General features: G+C 38.6%; 1 protein-coding gene across 1 annotated transcript in view; it reads left to right on the top strand.

The window, feature by feature from the left end:
• LOC126375744 (dynein axonemal heavy chain 1-like) overlaps positions 1-18,522 on the top strand; it is an 82,459-nt gene that overhangs the window by 3,730 nt on the left and 60,207 nt on the right. Inside the window, exons 2-11 of the mRNA XM_050022848.1 lie at positions 7,795-7,905; positions 8,415-8,537; positions 8,932-9,077; positions 9,156-9,297; positions 12,870-12,955; positions 13,501-13,605; positions 14,842-14,986; positions 16,074-16,200; positions 16,777-16,898; positions 17,662-17,751. Coding sequence (XP_049878805.1) covers positions 7,795-7,905; positions 8,415-8,537; positions 8,932-9,077; positions 9,156-9,297; positions 12,870-12,955; positions 13,501-13,605; positions 14,842-14,986; positions 16,074-16,200; positions 16,777-16,898; positions 17,662-17,751 — 1,197 coding nt within the window. The remainder of the gene's footprint in view (positions 1-7,794; positions 7,906-8,414; positions 8,538-8,931; positions 9,078-9,155; positions 9,298-12,869; positions 12,956-13,500; positions 13,606-14,841; positions 14,987-16,073; positions 16,201-16,776; positions 16,899-17,661; positions 17,752-18,522) is intronic.

The raw sequence follows: 18,522 nt of genomic DNA, 5'->3' as shown, positions 1-18,522 counted from the left end.
GGCGGCTGTCAACGCGACTAGGCACCACCTGTGGAGGGCGTTTTATATTTTTAATGGGGGCTTTAGTAATGCGTTCACCTACTTTCATGGGGACAACGTTACGCTCTGGACTACCTGTTACTTCGGCTTTGCGATATCTTGGTTTTTTTTTGCTTTTATTTATGTCCTTGACATAAAGAATTTCACCATTGTCAAATTCTACATTCAATTCACCGCCCTTCTTTTCTCTAATTTTCTCCTTATTTGCCAAAATCCTTTCCGCTAAAACTTGATAGAGAACTCTAGTTCTTTTTGCGTGATCCTTTACTAACCTTTGTACGTAAGCTTGATCAAAATTTATGTTAAATACTGAGCTAGAATCGGTGTGACCAAAAACAACTTCAAATTGGGTGAGGCCTGTCGTAGAATGGTCCATTTCGTTTAATCTTAACCCTTCTCGTTTAGGGGGTGCGGTGCGCATTGACACGTCTGTGTTAATTTGACGGGGTTGTATATTTTGCTGTGGCGCTGGTGGTCTATAGGCGTGTTGCTGTCCAAACTGATGAGGTCGCATAGGGGGCAATTGTTGCAGACCTGTAGGCCTATAACCGAACTGGGGCCTATATCCGAACTGAGCGGGATTTTGGGGACGATAACCAAAATGTTGTTGCGGATGATTCGGTTTTGGGAAAGCAATTTGTCTACTCGGTGGTATACCGAATTTAAAGTTATTCTGAGGGTTATTTGGGAAATTGATCGGTTCGGATCGGTTTAAATCTAAAGTTTTGAGGATGATTTGGGCTTATATTGTTACCAAATTTAAAAGGAACTTGTGGAATTGTTGGTATTTGGGGCCTAGTAGTTGTCGAATTATTAATTTTGTTCCTATTTTGATACTGCTCATGGAAGTTTACTTCCTCAAGGACGACTGAAAGAGCATCTTCTAACGTATTCGGGATTTTTAATCGTATTATCCTCACCATATTCTCCGGTAAATTATATAGAAAGGTATTTAATGCCGTTTTGTTATATATAGTGATTTTATTTCTCTTCATTTCCTGGTCAGTCAATAAGTTTATTTTTGCAATTAAATTAGCACGAACAGATTGTATGCGGATACAAAAATCCAAATAACTTTCACCAGATTTAATTTTCAGAGTTTCGAGCTCAATAGCTATACAATCTTCGCTGCGGGGATCGCCGAAGTGTTGCACGAACAATTCTTTGAATTCCTCCCACGTCTCTATGTCGTCACGCTCGCTGATAAGCGCCGCTGCCTTATCAGTAAGGCGACTTGTAATAGTTTGCATTACATATAAATTCTGGCTATGATTGCCTCGAAACCTATCGATCACATATTCACATTTACGTAAGAATAAATTCAAATGTCTCCGATCACCGTTGAAAAGAGGAATGATTTTTATAAAATCGTTTGGAATTAAAGTTAAATGACAATGGGCACTTTTGTATGAAACTTGGTCCAAGAACCTCCACTGATGAGACTTATATGTAATGAAAGCTTATGCTTTCCCTATGATTCTGGCAAAGTCCTATCAGATTCTGTCCCGGGGTTCTTTTTTTACGGCCATGTTTGTCCTGGCTAAAAATGTGATAAAATACAGTGGGAGCTAAAATCGACTCAAGATTTGTTGCTGGATAACTAAGTCTACATAAATAATTATGTATCATATTGTATATCATTTTAAAGAGGATCTTTTCCAGAATCCGAAACATAAAAAAAAAAAAACAAAAAAAAACTTTTTGTAAGCGAATTATAGTCAATTTATATCTGCAGCACCATTGTTTCTCGGTAGCTAAGTTCAAGTTTCATGCCTTTTACCCCTTCCAAAAGTATCTTACCGATTTTTTTTATATTGCTTCCGGAATTTGATCTGAGTGATAATAACAAGAAAAATAAATAAACACCTCTCCGATAGAGACCGGCTAAGCTATTGCCTATTGCAAGAAATCGTCATCATTAGCAAGTCATTACGGTATTGCATATTATAAGCTTATCAGCAACTTGGAACTTGGTCCAAGAACCTCCACTGGTGAGACTTGCATGTAATGATAGCTTATACTTGTCCTATGATTCTGGCAAAGTTCTATCAAACTCTGTCCTAGGGTTTTTTTACGGCCATGTTTGTCCTGAGTGTACAGTAGTGGACTGCAAAATCACCTCAGGATTTGTTGTCGAAAAACTATTTAACTAAGTCTATATACATAATTATATATCATAATGTACTTATATCAATTTTAAAGGGGAAGGTTATCAGAATCTGAAACACAAATAAAAAAATGCATTAAGTATGTAAACGACTTTTAGCCAACTCACGTCCGTAGCATCATTTTTCTCAGCAGCTACGTACGAGTTTCGCGCCTTCCAACCTTTCCAAAGAAGCCCAATCATTTTTTCCTTCTTCTGATATTGCATTCTTAACCTGACAAGACTAAGTGACAACAACAAGAAATAAAATAGATACCATTCCGATAGAGGCCGCGTAAGCTATGGACCTATTGCAAGATAACGTACTCAAAGGCTAGTCATTATAATCCAACAGACGTAACATGATTAGAATGCGGGAGGACGCAAATGTAGTATGTTTTCTTTCACCACAATCTTGTTTTATTAATCCAGGCTTATATCTTGTCTTATAAACAATGCCGAATGGTACAACAAACGTATCGTAAACGTAAGGTTGCCTGGTAGTAATTGCTACCTTGGCAATAAAGCCGCCTTTTGCACCAGTTATTGCCTGAACTTGTTTAATAAATGTGTTTCTTTTGTATACAATAGAGTCATTGTATTGCATCTTGATTAGAATGACTTATTTCTTGTTTCTCTCGTACTAAGCTGCATAGTTGAATAGTTGTATTGCTGTTAGTGTTAAAGAGACACATATTTCGTCTCTTTCGCATAAGGCGATGTACTACATTTCCGTCCCGCCGCATTCTAATCATGTTACGTCTGTTGGATTATAATGACTAGCCTTTGAGTACGTTATCTTGCAATAGGTCCATAGCTTACGCGGCCTCTATCGGAATGGTATCTATTTTCTTTTTCTTTGTTGTCACTTGCCAGGTTAAGAATGCAATATCAGAAGAAGGAAAAAAATGATTGGGCTCCTTTGAAAAGGTTGGAAGGCGCGAAACTCGTACGTAGCTGCTGAGAAAAATGCTGCTACGGACGTGAGTTGGCTAAAAGTCGTTTACATAATGCATTTTTTTTATTTGTGTTTCAGATTCTGATAACCTTCCCCTTTAAAATTGATATACATTATGATATATAATTATGTATATAGACTTAGTTAAATAGTTTTTCGACAACAAATCCTGAGGTGATTTTGCAGTCCACTACTGTACACTCAGGACAAACATGGCCGTAAAAAAACCCTAGGACAGAGTTTGATAGAACTTTGCCAGAATCATAGGACAAGTATAAGCTATCATTACATGCAAGTCTCACCAGTGGAGGTTCTTGGACCAAGTTCCAAGTTGCTGATAAGCTTATAATATGCAATACCGTAATGACTTGCTAATGATGACGATTTCTTGCAATAGGCAATAGCTTAGCCGGTCTCTATCGGAGAGGTGTTTATTTATTTTTCTTGTTATTATCACTTAGATCAAATTCCGGAAGCAATATAAAAAAAATCGGTAAGATACTTTTGGAAGGGGTAAAAGGCATGAAACTTGAACTTAGCTACCGAGAAACAATGGCGCTGCAGATATAAATTGACTATAATTCGCTTACAAAAAGATTTTTTTTGTTTTTTTTTTATGTTTCGGATTCTGGAAAAGATCCTCTTTAAAATGATATACAATATGATACATAATTATTTATGTAGACTTAGTTATCCAGCAACAAATCTTGAGCCGATTTTAGCTCCCACTGTATTTTATCACATTTTTAGCCAGGACAAACATGGCCGTAAAAAAAGAACCCCGGGACAGAATCTGATAGAACTTTGCCAGATTCATAGAGAAAGCATAAGCTTTCATTACATATAAGTCTCATCAGTGGAGGTTCTTGGACCAGATTCGCCCATTCTCCTTTGCAATTAAAGGCTGCGTCATTTTTATTACGATAAACTGTTTCAGTAACCTTAAAAACTAACACAATGAACACGTAAGATATGCAAAAAAATATATTATTATTATTTTTATTTATCAAAATTATTATTCCTAAGGAAATCAGGGGAACGTTGAAATGAAAGAAGTCTAATTTCAAAATCAACAGAACAATAAGAACAGGACAGGAAGGCGAAAAGTCTCACTCACCAACTTGCGGTTCTCATGTTCACCTCCAGCAGCGTTCCGCATCACCAGACAAATTTCTTTGGTTCGAGGATTGTCCACTGCGTCTCACGAAAAGTTCAATGATGGTGATTTTAAACACGGTGAATCCTACCGGCTGCGCCAGTCAAGTTTTCGGGAGCGTTCGGAGAGTTTTTAAAAATAAAACTAAAGAGTACTTAAAACACGAGCAGAGGTGGATGCTTCTAGTTTAATAATGAATCAAAAATACAAATTGAATCCTTAGGTCTAGAACTTATCTAATGCAAGGTTTGCATCCGGCCGTACCAAGAATGTCAACGTAGTGCTTTTAAGCTCTTACTTGTATTATTCTTGGTACGTCACGTTGCATAACTAGGTACCTTCAAAATAATTTTTTGTTCATTTTAACTTTGTCACTTGTGTTGTAATGTATTTCTGTATAGTATTTAACATAGAACTAAGCTTATAATAAATTAATCTATAATATAAAAATGAATCGCAAAATGTGTTGGTAAGCGCATAACTCAACAACGCCTGGACCAATTTGGTCAAATCTTTTTTTAAAATGTTCGTTGAAGTTCAAGGATGGTTTTTACAGCGAGAAAAATTAGAATTATTGCTGGAAAAACCCTAAAAATAGCCCTTTTCTTTTTCCCATACAAATGAACGTAGTCAATTTGAGCTTTATTGCTATGGTATAAAGTTCATATTAAATTACAAGCACTCACTGTTGAGTAAGATATTGAAATAGATAATCGTTGGATTGTTCCATATTCACCCATTTTATCAAAGACATTCAAAGCACACATCAACGTTGAATCTTGCCATTCAGTGAAATCTATTAAATACATTTGCAAATATGTAACCAAAGGGAGTGATATGGCTGTGATTGGAATTGGTGCAGAGAATTCCAATGATGAAGTTACCCAATACCAAATGGGCCGTTATGTCAGTAGTAATGAAGCAGTTTGGCGAATATTTTCTTTTCCTATTCATGAGAGACACCCTTCTGTTGTTCACTTAGCTGTGCATTTAGAAAATGGACAAAGAGTGTATTTTACAGCACAGAACGCAGTACAAAGAGCTGCTCAGCCACGATCTACTACATTAACCAGTTTTTTTGAGACATGCCAAAACGATGATTTCGCACAAACATAGCTATATTCTGAAATGCTAAAATATTATACCTGGAATCAATCCTCAAGGAGATTTATACGACGGAAACAAGGAAAACCAGTTCCAGGATATACAGATGTATATTCCACCGATGCGATTGGCCGGATTTATTCAGTACATCCAAGCAATGATGAATGTTTTTATTTACGACTGCTATTAGTCAATGTACGTGGCCCAACATCATTCCAACAGTTAAGAACTCTTGATGGTGAATTGTGTGGATCCTACAGAGAAGCCTGTCAACGTTTGCAATTGCTTGAAAATGACAAATTAAACCGTAAGTCTCATTAAATGTCAAGTATGATAGTGCGACAGGGTTCTAAAGTGGGTACATAATATTGCTTATGACTGTACCCCACCTCATCGGTGGATGCGACCTATCTATGACGTTGCAAATTGAAAACTTATTATATAGGCCTAGAATAAGCGATATACCGATGAGTCATTGCAGCGGTAATATTAAGCAACTATACTCAAAGGAAAGTACGTATAAAGGAGAAGATGTTCTCATACCGCGCATTCCAATGATTCCGACTGATGTGCCATTTGAGTTTAAACGACTACAGTTTCCAGTGCGGCTTGCTTTTGCTATGACTATAAACAAGTCCCAGGGGCAATCATTAAGTGTTTGTGGTATTAATCTAGAAAACTCATGTTTCTCACATGGTCAATTGTATGTTGCCTGTTCCCGTGTTGGAAAACCATCAGATTTGTTTATCTATGCGCCAGGTAATCAAACAAAAAACATCGTATACCAAAAAGCACTACAATGATAATAATAATAATTATGATTCACGTGATTAACAATAAAGCGATTACTTACTTTTAAATCCTTATATATGTTTTATTTAATTATTTTTTATTCACAACGCCCTATCACCAGGGTGACGGTTCTGTTCAGGAGAATTTTTTAAAATACGTAGGCACAAAAACTGCCACATTACAAATCTTTTTGACAGGACGAAGTCTGTCGGGTCAGCTAGTAAAACATAAAACTGAATTTTAAAATGTTGAATTTTTTGTCCTTTTCTGACCCATTTCTTTCAAAGAATTGCAACTTTAGGCAGATGCTGATTTTGCATTTGAGTAGTCAACTAGACAAAGATTACAGAAAATAAGGTCTCGCGGCTGGATCGGTATGGACTTGGCAGAAATTTAACTGTCTTTGATACGTTTCATACAAAAAAAAAAACAGAAAATGTTTTTTTCTGACCAAAGTATACACTTTAGGAAAAAATGACCTAACATAACATTTATTGTGTTTGATTAGCTGTATCTATTGGCATAATCAAATATGTGGTAAACGAAAGTTGAATCGTAAGTCCCTGCAATAGCACTTTCGACCCAATGTGCGCCCTGAGCCAAGGTTCGCGCCCAACTGGGCACCCTCAGGCCTGTTGTCTTAAACGTTGCACCGGGTGAGAGCCTTCAGCGCTCCGTGTCCGGCCAAGTAGTTAATGCCATCTGCGGCAAATCTACAATAAGTCACGTCAAAAAAAAATGCCAGAGAGAGACATGTCGCCAGAGGAATTAGTGTCGTTGCACGTCGCGTTTCCACTCGACAACAATTGATGCTCTTTTTTTTGACGTGACTTATTGTAGATTTGCCGCAGATGGCATTAACTACTTGGCCGGGCAAATGGGAAGCGCTGATGGCTCTCACCCGATGAATTGAATTGGTGCTCAACTAACGATGCTCCCTAAACAAACAACAAGCCTCGCGACATTTTGCGCTTCAGCTGGCAACGTCGCGCACTGTTGTGCAACGTTACGTGTTGCACGTTACTTAACTAGTCCATAACTCACCATTATTCCAGCGCTCAGTTAACAACCACTTTTCCCTCCGCTCGTATCCAACCTGGAACCTATCTAATGTTTTCAAAACTGTATTTGTATCTCTGTCTGTTGTCATAATTTTTAATTCATACAATATTGCGTCACGAAATTTTCTACAGATAACGTTTCTTAAATGATTCCTATGTTGTCCTAAATTTTGCAGAGTTCATAAGTGTCTGTATCCCCGAAGGGGCAGGCAGCGGAGTATATTGTATAGGTACACCTACTCCTCACCAGCTGTGTTTAAGGATGGTATCAATAAACTCTCAGCTTTGAGACTGCCCTTAAGATCATAGCCATGTGACATTTTTATATAAAAACAGGGACTTGAGCGTGGTCTTTAGGGCAGTCTCAGGTGAGATTAGTTTATTAATACCACACTTGGTCCCGGATAATAGGGGCGAGCCTAGTGTCATTAACCGGGCACATATCCTCGAAACCACGTGATAATAATCTAGGAAGTATGACACCAAACAACACATCTTCATCACGTCACATGACATCTTGAAAATTGTATAATTTTAGGCAAAAACGGAGAAATTGGCTCCAACACTGATATCGCTACCAAAACCTCAAAAACCGAAGTTACTCCTGCCACCTGGTCGTTGGACTACATACAAGGAAGATGATAGTATTGTAAGTACCTACCTATAGTAAGATAATATAGCAGTTTGGTAGGTATTTTTTGAATATCTACAAGCTACTCTTACTCTTGGGACAGAAGGCAAGAGGGAAAGCAATACCCTATTTTTCCCTAAAAAGTAGCATGGATAGGAATGCTACACCAACAAGAGCGTTGCTTTTAAATTAGTGAATGAGCGACAAGCTACTCTATCGAGTAACTTTAATTTATAAGTATTTACATAAAATAACGTAAGCTCACTACTAAGTATATCCCAATGGGGTAGCCAGAGGTACATCCATCGTAAGACTTAAGTACCCACACCTCACGTATCGACCTTATCATTATTAAGTATTTTCAAATTACAGTTATAAATACATATTTATAATCATTTTTTTTGCAGCATTTCTAACATTTCTAGCATAAATGTCCAAGTGTCTATTTTTTGCAAGAGTTGCAATAAAGACACCTTACCTTTGTAGAAATACCAAAAAATAATGTGGAACTTATCTGTTTATTTTAGCAATTTCCGTTTGAGGCGTTTGTGCCAAAACTTCAGTTCCTGGCGGTGGTGCTGCCAAAGGAGCTGCCTCGTCTTGTTAAGATTGAACGGCTACGGAGGAAATTCTTAGCTGCCAATCTTAAGGTGAACATTTAACTAGCAACACTTACGTTGATGTGCCTTAGGATTGCCATAAATGAGCTTCTTTTTGTCCGTATGTATTTGTCCACTTGTGCATGTCAAATTCCAAAGGACATCATAATGTACAACAGGACCTTTGGTTCACACCAAAGTTCATGACTTTAAAGGTCAACAGCGCTTAGAGCTTGATGCCAAGCGCGATGAATTAAAAGCCAGTCCACCTGTGGCGATCAATTAAACATATTTAAATGGTGTGCTCACATATCCGCTACGTGCGAGGATCTTTTCCAACAAGATTGGCTATATAAGCCACATGCGAGCACATGAACGCCGGAATTGAAGCAGTCGCCGTAGCCGAAATCGGCTGGATCATATCACATCATGTTTATGGTTGCAGAAAATGCTACGAGAGGAAGGCATTCAACCCTACTGGTTGCTTCCTCCAGAGGAATATGAGCTAACAGACCAGCAGTACTATGGTCTGTACAGTCCGTTCCCCAAGTTGCCTTTAGAAGTCTTTGATAACACAGACTTTGACTGCCGGTAAGGAACAAAGTGTGATTACAATGGGATTTATGTCTTTGCTGGACTGCGAGTAAAGAACTGTCTTTCATCTTGCAGTATTCCTGAGGAATGGCTGAATTTGGGACTAATTGAGGGAGAACAATACCCATGCCCAGCTTTGGTGTTTGTTCCCAAGGAAACAAACAAAACATTTAAAGTGTCTGCGGACATCATACAAATGTTGAACAATCTTTATGAGGTACTTGCATACAAAAGTAAACAATACAACCCTTGTGAATAAACTAAACGTGTCACTTTGAAGCTGTTGCAGTTTAATGTGTGTGTTTTACAGTAGATAAGAAGCTCACAAAGACTATCCGCCTCGTTCATTTGAATGTGGATGGAGCAGGAAAGTGGTTGAATTCTGGGGAGGTGTCTAGTTAATTTGCATGAGCTATATACAGGGTGTTAGTGACATCCTAACGAAAACTTTGTGGGGTGAATCAGACCATGATACTGAGTTGATATCAAGTCGAATTTTCCATTGGAAAAATATAGCATTGAAAATAATTTAAATAAACAAAAAAAATATCATGAATTTATCGACGGAAAATTCCACTTGATATCAACTCATAATCATGGTCTAAATCATCCCTCAAAGTTTTCGTTACCCAGTTTGTTTTTAAGTAGGGGAGACTGGGGCAAGATGAGATAGCTAAGACAAAACTCGTTATACAAAGAAAATTAAACTCTTTAATATCATTCTTTAACAAAAGAGGTAACCATTATACATTTCTCTCTTATAATTAAACTTTGTAGCATGCAAAATCACAGAACTTTTTTTGGCAAATAATTTAATAGTAAACTCGGCAAATTTCCCGTTTTGCCCCATAACTGGGGCATGATGGGAAACGCTGTGGGGCAAAACGAGTATGCTTTTTAATCAGGTAGACAGCGTTCACAAATGTGTGCCTCTTCGTCTTCCTCATCTACTCCAGCACATGAATTATGCGCCCAACCGTGACACACGCCGCAAATGACCCAACCCTCAGTTGAATCTGAGTATAAGTACCCACAATAGATGCAAGCACAGTCATCCTCCTCTTCTTGGGATGAACTATCTTCCGATTCAGTTTCATTTTGCACCTTTTGGTTTGACGCTTTTTCTGCAAGTTTTCCTTGTCAGTTGTCTTTTTAATCTTCTTTGCAGTCTTTTTTCCAGGTTTCTTCATTTGTTTTTTACGTTTTTGAATCACTTGATTATCAGTCTTTTTTTTTATTTTTACCTTCTTTAATACTTATATCTTTCATGAGTTCATTTTTGTAAGGTGATTCAGTTAGTATTGCAGTCTTCCCTCGTTTCCTAGTCTTCCTCTCCTGAGTTCTAACTTCTTTAGGTATAGCCATAATATTTTCAGGACTTACCAGAAAATTTATTTTTATTTGCCTTTCGGGAGTTTTGTCTTTAGCTCGAAATGTCGACGTTGAAGGTTGCTCGGCCAATGTTTTTTCAGGGCTCCTTCTAGTATTAATAATCTCTGGAGAATATCTATTGAAATCAGCATCTGCAGCAACGTTTTGAGAAGACGTGGTAGTCACAGAAATGTCAATTTGAGAATTCAACAAAATCAGGGCATCATTGTTATTCAAAAAAGATGTGGCTGGTTCAGCAATATCTTCTTTTTCAGTGGATAAAACTGGATGTACAGCATTTTCTGAGGATATCAGAGGTTCTGAACCACCTCCTTCATCAATTTGTAAGTTTGGGTTAGTAATGATGTTTTCTTGATTTTCTGATGTGGTTCGACCACGACTATTTTCAGCCTGGGAACAAATAACTGAAGAAGGTACATTATTTTGCTGGGTTGCAGACGAGATTTGTCCAAGGTGAACTGAAGGGGATGGCCGCGAGAGATTTTCTTCAGTGATTGCTGGTTCGGATGTCGAAGTTGATGGAGCATTTTCCATATTTAGCTCTTCTCTTGCCAGATTTTCTGTGTTAGTCGTCTCCGCAGCTATGAAATCAGCATCCGTAAAAACATTTTTATCTAATGGCCATATACCACATTTCCGAAATCCATTTATGGCTGTGAGCATTGTAGCTGCTGTCAAGTAAGCTTGTCCAAAAAGTTTTGCCACTTGATATGGTGTAACCACGCGACCAGGGTGATCTCTCAGCCATTTTTTAACTTCTGCACTGTAGTACGTGCTTAAAGGTCTCATGAAAGACACGTCTAAAGGCTGCAATTTGTGAGTACAATGTGGTGGTGTACATAATAAAATCACATTATTTTCTCTTGCATAATCTATAAGGTCAATATTTTTGGTATGTGAAGAGTGACCGTCTAACAGAAGCAATATAGGCTTTTCTTTTGTCGGTTGTGCAAACTGCACGAATGATTTAAACCAATCAAAAAATATTTTTGTAGTAATCCAGCCATTGTCACTGCAAGTTCCCCAAAACCCTGACGGAGCATCATCCAAAAGTTCTTCTTTCATGCGCTTCCGAACGTATATTAGCATTGGTGGGACATAGGTGCCAACGGCATTAAAACAAATTTCAGCAGTGACCAACTGGCCTCTCTCTGCTGATGAGAGGCAGCCGACTTGCTTCTGACCCTTCATTGACAATATCTTAGACTGACTTTTGGGAACAGTACTGATCCCCGTTTCGTCTACATTGTAGATCCTTTCAGGTGTCAGTTTATGTTTATCTATAACATTTTCCAACAATTTAAAAAAAATGTTGACTGCCACTCTGTTAAAACCCATCGTTCTTGCAGCTGAAGTTGGTTCTGGACGTCTGTATGCTAGATCAGGGTGTCGTTTTAAAAACCCGCTGAGCCAATCTTCTCCTGCCATACCAGTTTCTGTATTAAATGGGTTATCTATGTGATTACGCTGAGCTAACTGATAAGGTATAATACGAAGCTCTTTTCCCGTTAAACCAAAAAGCCGTGCTTCCATAGATTTCACATACTCCGCCAGCTCATTTTCTTGCTCGGCTGTGAAAACAGTTTTGAATCTTCCCAAATGTTTTTTCCCGCAGTCGTTATCAGAATCAGTGTCGTCATTAACAGTTTCACGAGCTTTTCTTACTCGTCGTTCTAAGGTCGACTTCGGAACATCGTAAGTAGCCGAGGCTCGAAGAAATCCCATTCTATCAGTAAGAACAGCAGCTACTGCTCTTCTCATATCTTCTTCGTTCCATTTGCCACGATCTGTTTTTCGTTTATAGTTGCGCACCATTTTATCTGTAGACAAATAAATAAATAGGTAATATATTTAAATCTGATTTAATTAGAATTTACAAATATTATCAGTACATAGAAAATGTTATTAAAAAAAACCGGATAGTATCCCATTATGCCCCGATCATCTTGCCCCGATTCACACGCAGGTAAAAAAAAATACGCAATTCTAACCTCAAACTTTACCGGTGAAAAAATGTGGTTTAAATTTAATGTTTTGGACTACTGTAATAAGCTCGGGATTGAAATAAAACATTAACACAGGTACTTACATGTCTGTACATCAGTTTTCGGATCAAATATCGCGTAAAAACACTTGCAATATCACTTTTTTCTCTCTGCAACGCAAAAACGAGTTCTAACCTGTTCGCTCTGCTTGGACGCACTAGCGGAGAGTGAAGTTCGTGCAAATGGCGCTGTTGCCGCTCTGAACACTATTACCATTCACGCACACAAGCTTACTTCCCGTACTGCCCCGAACTTCATCTTGCCCCGGTCTCCTATTAAGTTGACATGAGTAAGTGTTTAAGTACTTTAACTGAGATATGATAGGTACATACATAGATGCGTTCTGTTTTAGTGGACAAATGCGGCTGTGTTCAGTTTTGACAAAAATACAGATTTGTGGGAGATTATGGTTCTAGACGGCACAAAGCGGCGATTCAAGTGAGCTTATGTTTACCTTAACATTCCTTATACTTTAGGATTTACGTCATTTTATACAGATTAGGTCAAACAACTACATGGTATAATTGACATGGCTAAACAATGTCAATAGTAGCTAGAACCAATGGCTCAATGTGCATTCTGGAACAGGGACAATCAGTCCTCGCGACACGATAACTGCGACGTTTACCTATTTGCGCAGATAGCGTTCACTGTGTCGAAGACCTTGATATTCCAGAGGAGATTCAGCCAGCAATGTTTTTTAACCAAATTAGTATTAATTAAAACACATAATAACGGGTTCTTACCGCGTTTAAAGCAGGGATATGAGACCCGTGATCATGGCACTTGCAACAGTGTCGTAATATCGGGAGTCTCATATCCCTGCTTTAAACGCGGTAAGAACCCGTTATTATGTGTTTTAATTATGATAATAATCGCGTAAACTTAATGTATAAATTAGTACTATGCAAATGCTGCCGAAATATTTCGCACGCGGTGTCACTGTTATATGTGTCTAAATGGCATGTTATGTATCATTGCAGGATTCCTAGAATACGATTGATGTTCAAAGCAGACGACCCGGAAAATTTTACACAACGTGTCAAGTTTGCGGTGGATTTGCGCAATGAAGTCGAGAACAATTTGAGGTAGATATTTTCATGGAGAACTAATGAAAATTTAAATAGAGGGTCTCTCCTCATACTAGAATAACCTCCTTCTTTCTTGAAGTTGGGTAAATATTTCCGCTACACGCGCGCAAATGGAGCGCCGACGCGACCGTGGGGGCAATTGGTGCTAACAGTCAAATTGTATTGTATTGTAGAGCGCCGGTAAAGCAAATATTATCAATACGGGCATTAGGAACTGACATCCTATTATCAATATGTTACTTTTTTATTTACCATAAATAGGCATTTGGCCAGGGGCTCGCATACAAAATCCAACAGGTAACAAGGATGTTGATATCAACTCAGAATCATGGTCTGAATCATCCCTCAAAGTTTCCGTTAACAACTAAAAAACATTTAGTTTCAAGTAGCGATTTCAAAGTTTGAAAGTTCGTATAGGGAGTCTATGGAGACATCTAAGCGCGCAATTATTAAGTACTATGTTACACTAAATATAGTCTTGCTAGTTGGTACTTATACAGAATATTGGTTGACGTTTTTTTTTTTGATTGTTGTGTTGTTGTTATTGTGATATTGATGTTAGGTACAGAGTTGGATTTCATGTGCGATACCTATAGATGTCCCACTTCCACTCCCTAACACCCGTAATCTAAGATGTTAACTCAAACGTCTCGAACCTTCTTCGAATACTACCTCAGGTTGAGGCGACCTTAAGGAAGACCTATAAAGCTCGACTTAAGGTTGAGGCGCCGGCGCCGTCTAAGAATACCTATTTTGAGTGGAGTTCGAGGAAGAACTCTATGTCGCCTCTACTGAGAGCGGAGTCGAAGAAGGTTGGAGTAAACATCTTGTATACGGGTGTAAGTGTCGCTAGGTACACGCAAAGGAAATGGGTACATTTGAATTGGTGGCCTTAGACGTTAAAGCGAATTCTTCCATTCAGCCATAAGCATTAGTCTGGGTTTCCATTGACGCGGAGCTGGGTGGAGAGGAGCGGAGGAATTGACCAATCACCGTGAGGGAGAGAGTAACAGAGCGTCTTCGTTTTTCGCTCTCTCGAACGCTATGATTGGTCAAATCCGCACATCTCCGCTCTTCTCCGCCCATCTCCACGTCAGTGGAAACCCGGCCTTAAGTCGCCCGGATCCATATGTAGCACTAAGTGTAGGTATTCAATTTTATACCAACCATTTACCGTATGAGGTGCAATAAATGCTTTGATTTAAAATGTTAAAATTTTGATTTTTCCGGTAGATTCTACCTTTATCTGGACTGTTTGCTCCTTGATGGGTTACGATTGATGCCTCTGCATTATATGCCGGAAATCTTGAGAATGGTTCGCATACATAAACAAGCTAAAGCGCTTGACGAAGAGCATCTTAATCAGCTGAAACTGGAGGTATTTTTCATAGTATACATATGTAAACTCTCCCTTGTTTCACAACGGGGTAAGCAGAGACTATGGAATTCTATTTTCTTCAATCCTGACATACTTCTCTTGCTCCTTTATGTTCATTAATCGTTTCATACACGCACCCGGTTCAGAGTAGGTCGTACTAAACCCGGACATCTCCAAGTTGGTCAAACTTTCTAGGTTTCCTTCTGCATTCCCTACCAACAATCTTCGCCTTATATACCGCTTCCGTAATCCCATTATCCTTCCACCACTCTACGTGTCAAAACCAACTTAACATTCCCTTTTCAATCTTCGTCACTATATCATCTTTTACACCACATCTCGCTCTTATTACAGTGTTTCTAACTCTATCACTCAAACTTAACACCGCAAATGCTTCGCAAGGACTTAATTTCTAAGGCGTTTAATTCTACTGTCATGATTTTTCTGCGATAGGTACTCAACACTCACTACCGTACTTCAGAACAGAACAGCTATCCTCGCGTCTTGTAGCATAATGTAGCTCTCTAGTGTTGGAAACTCCGATCCAATGACAAAACCTAACTGACTTCTGAAACCTGACGTGTATATTGCCATTCTAACTCTATATAACACTCGACGGCTCAGTTGATATCGTCCACGTCCATCAATTTCATGGCATTGTTACCAAAAATGGTAGGTAGGTACTACATAAGCAGCCTGTATACGTCTTACTGCTGGGCACAGGCCTTCCCTCAATCAACCGGAGGGGGTAGGGAGCATACTCCACCACGCTGCTCCAATGCGGGTTGGTAAAGGTGTTTTACGGTTAATAGCCGGAACCAACGGCTTAACGTGCTCGAAGCACGGAATCATCTTACTTTTTCGGACAATTAGGTAATTCAAGCCTGAAAAGTCCTTACCAAAAAAGGACAGTCTCACAAAGTAATTTCGACAATGTCCCCATCGGGAATCGAACCCGGACTTCCAGATTGTGAGGCTAATGCTCTAACCACTAGACCACAGAGGTTGTTAGGTAGGAAAGGAAAGGAGGAGGTAGGTACTAAAGAATGATTATTCATATAAAACTATTAAATGATGTGCCCTACAGTCAGAGTATTTATACCGGAAAATGGAGGGGAAGATGATGATTACATACACGATACAGCAGTCTCCGGATTTCTACAATTTTATTAGACCGCCTACTGCTGACTACGTGGCGCCTGTACCTGACTATGGTAAGCAGCAGTATATACACCAGGGGGGTTAAAATGGCTTCATCGCAATTCATCTAAGAAAGCAATATTGCTATTGGACATTTGTTTGCATTGCGCACTTACTTTTATATGCGCAAATGTCAAATTGCAACGTTGCTTTCTTAGATGATTTGCTTCGATGTAGACATTTTAACCCCCCAAAGGGTCTAGCCAAATGGCTAACGTTTCGTTGTGATCGGTCAGAATTAAAGAACAAGTACCTTAAGTTGAGGACGAGTTGTAACTGCCAAGCGGCGGTGGCGGCGTCTCGATTCGCGCAGGTTATAGGTACGTAATAACGTGAGTGTCGAAATCGGAACGTTTGCAAGTTAGCTAGGCCCCAGGACTGCCTCGTACAATTTAGTTTATATTCCTCCGCATTTCTTGCTGATGTTTCTGTAGACCCTTTCTAGATGACCCTTGCCCAACTTAGACATATTAATAAATCTTTTACTGTATTTTGTTTCTGTAAAATGTAAACGCACACTCATTCCGGGCAAATCCAATCAACCGGAAGACCAGAACCAATAAAATAACGTAAACAAAATTTTTTTGCAGGCCGATATCCTTGTGTTATGGAAGATTTCAATGAGCGAATGAGATACAATCAATGGTATTCCTTGTACGTGCTTTTTGAATCTGTTACGTGCATTCATATGGTGGTCGACGAATGCTTGAAAGTTAGTTGATAGTGGAATCTTACTATACCTATACAAATTCTATAATCGATACATGTTGAGCGAACCAAATTCTATTAGAAATCAGAATCATTTATTCAACGTAATTATCGCAAATAGACTTGTTGAAGGTCAATTTGACAGACTGCTGCTGAAGAGAAGAAATGTCAGAAACTGAAACAGCAACACATCTTTTAAATCAAATATACTTACATACATCACAAGTTATTTAATAACTAGAGGAACACATTTAATACCAGGCATTTTTATATAATTTACGTACTTAATCATTAATCTTGTAATAAGTATTTTTACATAGAGTAAGCTTCACATGAGCTTTAAATTTATTTTCTGATAAATTCAAAATACTGTCTGGTACATTAACTCTCTGCTCAGAAATGGGGGAAGTCGGGCGTTGATGGACCTAGAATAATATTTTGTACAGAGGTTAAGGAAAAGCTACGAAATCTTAGAAATTGGCGAATCTTTTTATCACAATGAGAAACAATTATAACCGACTTCAAAAGAGGAGGTTCCCAATTCGACGCGTACCTATGTATTTTAACAATACTCACACCTTTCACACACTTATTCTTCTATACACAATCCATCCACACTTTCTTGGGTTGTGCCCTACCCCTATATATATCCATTCTCGGTTATACTCATAGTTTTCCACGTAATATGCTTGTCAGCCCTCCTCGCTACATACCCACACTTACGATTATACCCAACTTAATAATTATACTTTATATACTTTTCATAGGTGGAAAGTATGTTATTCTTTACGTACAATTATGGAAGGAATGTCAGTTTGGCTGAGTTCGATGCAGCCCAGCAACATGCCACGTCTATGGTAAGCATTTAAATACATTTCTTTTGTTTACTTTGTAGGTGACATACATCTTTTATCGTGTGGGTGGTGAGATTAGAAACCTTGGGGTCAGGGTTATTTTATTGAGGTGCCAATGCTGCCTTAGGCCCCTGACATGGCTCATGTAACGACTAAGTACTTCGACAATAAGTAATAACCGGCATAACGTCGCTTCTGATGCACATATCATCCTACATTCGGACAACCGGGTGATCAGCCTGTAATGTCCTATTCTAACCAAACTAGGGATCAGAAAGTGATTTTTGTGATATGTCCCATTGGTATTCGAACTCCGGTTCATGCGCCCTATGCTCAACCACTGGACCATGGAAGTGGTTTGTAACATATTGTATTATAGGTAAATGTCCTACGAATCAACTAAACATCTCTCTTGCTGGTGAGTTGTGACTTTCTTTGAGGCGAGGATCGTAAATATTGTTTATTTGTTTCGTGCATAGACCACCGGAAAATCAGAATAGACGAACTAAAGATGTTTGAAATTGGAATAAGTAAAGAAAGTGGACTAAAGAACCTGTTAATATGATGAACTAACTTCGTAATCATTGTCCTAGGACGCTACTATAGAATCGATTGAAATTCTGTGGTTTTGGCTCTGACCGTCCCAATAGAGGTTACGGGTTTTATGTATGGGATTATGAGAACCCCAATTTTAAAAAGTACGCTATGCCGTTAGGTATAGCTGCTATTTACTGTCTCTGATGAAAAGCCGGTCACAATAGGTATTATTTAAAC

This window comes from Pectinophora gossypiella, chromosome 19, assembly GCF_024362695.1.
Source record: "Pectinophora gossypiella chromosome 19, ilPecGoss1.1, whole genome shotgun sequence".
Classification (NCBI taxonomy): domain Eukaryota; kingdom Metazoa; phylum Arthropoda; class Insecta; order Lepidoptera; family Gelechiidae; genus Pectinophora; species Pectinophora gossypiella.
The sequence above is the reverse complement of the archived record's forward strand: the minus strand, read 5'-3'. Positions and strand labels throughout refer to the sequence as shown.